General features: G+C 50.0%; 1 protein-coding gene across 1 annotated transcript; it reads right to left on the bottom strand.

Moving 5' to 3' along the window:
• Positions 1-672: 672 nt before the first annotated feature.
• Positions 673-1,770, bottom strand: LOC129151741 (myosin-binding protein H-like). Its single transcript, XM_054727638.1, has 2 exons — positions 1,336-1,770; positions 673-1,076 (listed from the first exon to the last, which is right to left on the bottom strand). Exons 1-2 carry the CDS (start codon positions 1,640-1,642, stop codon positions 673-675), a joined length of 711 nt encoding a protein of 236 aa, XP_054583613.1. The 5' UTR covers positions 1,643-1,770.
• Between the last annotated feature and the right edge of the window lie 2,381 nt (positions 1,771-4,151).

The raw sequence follows: 4,151 nt of genomic DNA, 5'->3' as shown, positions 1-4,151 counted from the left end.
ATGTGGTGTAACTCATTTTTTCATTTGTGGATATGGTACCATTTCTACATCCTTGGAATAATGCCAATTTATCATGGTGTATGATATTTTTAATGTATTGCTGGATCCAGTTTGCTGATATTTTATTGGGGATTTTAGCATCTATGTTCATCAGGAATATTGATTTTTAATTTACTTTCTTTGTGTTGTCTTTATCTGGTTATAGAATTAGGATAATGCTGGCCTCTCAGGATAAGATTGGGAGTCTTCACACCTCTTAAGTTTTCTGGAAGATTCCTGATTAACCTTAGAAGTTACTCTTAGCACAGGGTTGTCTACCCTGAGATTATACACGCACTTACTAAGAGGGCATCTTCTTTTACATCTGACATCTCATCCAGCTAGGATTACAAAAATGCTATAAAAATATGTGAGCTCACATATATTTTTAGGAATATTCCATTTATAGGGATTGTCCAGAATAGTTAAAGGAGTAGAGATAGAAAGGAGATCAGAGTTTTCCAGGGGAAGGGGGAGTGGGGAGGGAGTACTGTTGGTGCTGGTTTCCTTGTGGGGTGATGGGACATCCTGCAACCTGACAGTGGTGATGCCTGCACAGCATCCTGATATACTCCATGCTCAGGAATGGCACCATTTCAAACACAAATGATAACTTTTATTATTTAAAATTAATTATACAATGGGGGAAATGAAGGGTAAGAACAGAAAAAATAAAATGATAAAAGCAACAATCCTCCAAAACCGCCACCAAACAACAAACATCAAAAGATAAAAAATTGAACCAAAGCATGGAGAACAGAAAAACAAAACAAAAAAGGAAAAGAAAAGGAAAAAAACAAGGTTGTCCCTTCTGACAGCTTGAGCACATTCAACAAGGGGCCCTTGAGCTGGGCCCTCCACAGGCAGCTCCTCCTCTGAGGCAGGAGCCAGCATGGGCTCCAGGGAGGGTTTGTCTGGGGCCGGCCCTGGCTCCACAGCTGCAGCTCGAGAGGCTGCTGGAGGTGGCAGGAACTCTGGAGGTGAAGATGCCTCCAGCTCTGCATCAGGAGGTGTCGCCTTTGCTTCCTGGGCTCGTGCTGGAGTTGGGAGAGGAGAAAAGATCACCCAGGTGCCTGCATTTCCATCTGTCCCCCAAAGACACAACACTGGGCACAGCCCAGGACCCACCACAGGACGTCCTCCATGTGCAAAGTCCAGCACATGGGTGGTCTGAGGCTGGTCTTTGCTCCTGACCAGGCTCTGGGGTGCTCCCTGTGTGTCTGGCAGCAATCCCTCCCCATAAGCTCCCATGCAGCTCCACCTCCAATCCCACCCTCACTTTTCCCAGCTTCTCACCCTTGGGCTCAGCCTCTTTGGGTTCCAGGTGCTCCTGGCCAGTCTGGTTGACATGGGCACCGTAGTCCAGGTCCCTGGTGAAAACTTTGCGCTGCCGGTGGAACCGGGGATGCTTTGGGGTTGGAGGCCTATAGAACCTGGTCGGCTTCGGGGTTGGAGGCCAGAAGAGCGTGGGCAGCTTCGGTGGAGGAGTCCCTGGTTGTCCATCCACGGGCTCTGGCTCCCCAGACGCCCAGGTGGCCACACGCACTTCAGGCCTGTCCTGGCCCTCGGTGGTGTGGCTCACCGGGCCCTCACTGCTGCCCATGTCACAGGGGCTTTCCTCAAGCAGCTGCTGCTCCTTTTTAACATAGGTTGAGCTCTGCAATGACAGTGACCATCAGCCAGTAGGGAATCCTCAAGCCTGGCCCAGTCACTGCTGCTTGTGCCCCCTGCACCTTCTGCCCTGGATCAGGCCCAGCCCTGTTCCTGCTATGGGCAGGCCCTCCACACTTGAACCCCCTTCTACACACACACACCCACACCACCCCCCACACACACACATTCATGGGGAAGGGTCATTGGGCTACTCAGGGGGGATAGGAGAGGTGGCCTGGCCCCAAGAAACCTCCCTGGGCCTCCCTGTGTTACCTTTGGGTTCCGTCGTGAGAAGGGCCACACCCGGCGTCTGGACTGAGTCCGGACCCAGCGGCGGGCACGTTGGCAAATACTCTCATCGCTGCCTCTCTTGAGGCCTCGACCTCGGCACACTGGGAGACAACATGAAAACATGGTGTCCTCTCCAATGTCTCTATCCGAGTGAGATGGGAAGGGGCAGTTATACAATGGGGCTGCCTGGTTACCAGGGTTCCAGGGTTCCAGGTACTGTTCCAGGTTCTGTTCCATCATCAGGAAGTGAGGTCGCTGCTCTTGTCAGGAAGTGAAGTCACTGCCCTGGTCTGAGGACACACTCAGGCTAGGGGACCCAGGTAGTGACGAGTGGGCAGAAGCAGCAGCGACTACAGCTGGGCAGGGTTTGAGGCCTCCCAAACAGCTGCCGACTGTCATTGCAGAGTTCAGTCCAGGACATGGAGGAGCATCAGCTGGTCAACAAAGACCCCTCACCCATGTCCACCAGTGAGGGGCGGGTGAGCCACACCACTGAGGGCCAGAGCAGGTCCGGAGTGAGTGTGGCCTCCTGGGGGTCTGGGGAATAGGGCCCATGGATAGGTGAGGAAGGACTCCTTCACCGAACCTGCCCAGGCCCAACAAGCCTCCAACCTCAAAGCCTCTCAGTCTCCGCTGGCAGCTCACCAATGTTGACTCCAACCTGGAGCACGGTGCCCATGTTCAACAGACCTGGCCTGATGAGCTGGAGCCCAAGGAGGCAGAGCCCAAGTGGGAGATGTTGGGGGAGGTGGGATGGGGGTAGAGGTGGATGCAAACGTATGGGGAGGACTTAGGCCCAGATATACAGAGAGCACCCAAAGGCTCTAGGAGCAAAGACCAGCCTCAGACCACCACCTGTTGGAATGTCTGCCTGAGGACATCCTATGGGGGATTCGGAGCTGCAGCCGTGTTCTGTGATTGGGCGGCACACGGAAATGCAGGCCCGTGGGTGATCTTTTCTCCTCTCACAACTACAGCACCAGCCCGGGGGGCAGAGCAGGCTCCTGTTTCAACAACTTGTCCATCCAGAGGAACCCAATGCAGAGGCAGATATAGACGCCTGTCCACCTGCAACAGTCTCACCACCTCCAGCAGCCCCTGCTGAAGAGCCAGGGCCGGCCTGTGCAGCACTCCTGACCTAACTGAGGACCCTCCACCCCTGGCTGCAGAGCCCTCCCTGGACCCTGTCCTGCTTCCTGCCTCAGACGAAAAGGCAGGGGCCCGCTCAATGTCTGTTTGTTAAATGTGGTCACCATCTCCTATCAGAAGTATTGTTTTTCCCTCACACTTTTATTTTTATTTTCTTTAATTGTTGCATTTTTGTTTTCTCCATGGCATGATTCAGTTTTTTATTTTTATCATTTGGTTTTTTATATCATTTTTTTTTCTGTTTTTAGCCTTCATTTTCCCATGTTGTAATTAATTTTAAATAGCAAACGTTATTTGTATTTTAAATTGTGCCATTCCTGAGCATGGAGTACACCCATGATGCTGTATAATCACCACCAATGCCTAGGTGCCGAATGTCCCAACACCCCACAAGGAAAAGAAAGCCCTGCCCCAAAAGTACTGATTCCCCTCTCCTTCTGCCCCTGGAAATCCCTGATATGCTATTTGTCTCTCTCTTTTTCTTTTATACCTATTTTGGGTGTTTGCTATAAATGCCATCTCACAATATGAGCCTTTTTGTGTCTTCTCAGGATGCAAGGCTGGTACAATATCTACAAATCAATAAATGAGATACTCCACAATAAAAAAAATGAAGGAAAATAAAAGCACATGGTCATGCCAATTGATACAGAAAAATCAGATGAAAAAAATACAGCACCCATCTATAATAATAAAACATAATATGCTAATTAGTCCGGATTCCCTTCCTGACATCCTTTCAGACAGCAAGCCACCAGGGCTGTGAGGGCCGAGCCCCATTCAAAAATTTCATGCATAGGGCCTCCAGTTTATAATAAAAACTCTCAGGAAATTGGGAATAGAGTGAACACACTTCTACATAATAAAGGACATATATGACAAACCCACAGCCAACATCATATTCAACGGGGGAAAAACTAAAAGTGCTTCCCTTAAAATCAGGAACAGTACAGGGATGCTCACTTTCACCACTACTAGTCAACATGGTACTGGAAATCCTAGCCACAGCAATCAGACAA

This window comes from Eptesicus fuscus, chromosome 15 (assembly GCF_027574615.1).
Source record: "Eptesicus fuscus isolate TK198812 chromosome 15, DD_ASM_mEF_20220401, whole genome shotgun sequence".
Taxonomy (NCBI): domain Eukaryota; kingdom Metazoa; phylum Chordata; class Mammalia; order Chiroptera; family Vespertilionidae; genus Eptesicus; species Eptesicus fuscus.
This window is presented reverse-complemented; position numbering and strand designations above follow the sequence as displayed.

What these genes read in the sequence shown, in the direction of transcription:
- LOC129151741 (XM_054727638.1), bottom strand. Translation starts at nt 1,642, where the DNA reads ATGGGCAGCAGTGAGGGCCCGGTGAGCCACACCACCGAGGGCCAGGAC. An exon ending in CAAAGAGGCTGAGCCCAAGG is followed by an intron (nt 1,077 to 1,335) that starts GTGAGAAGCTGG and finishes TCCCAACTCCAG; the next exon opens with CACGAGCCCAGGAAGCAAAG.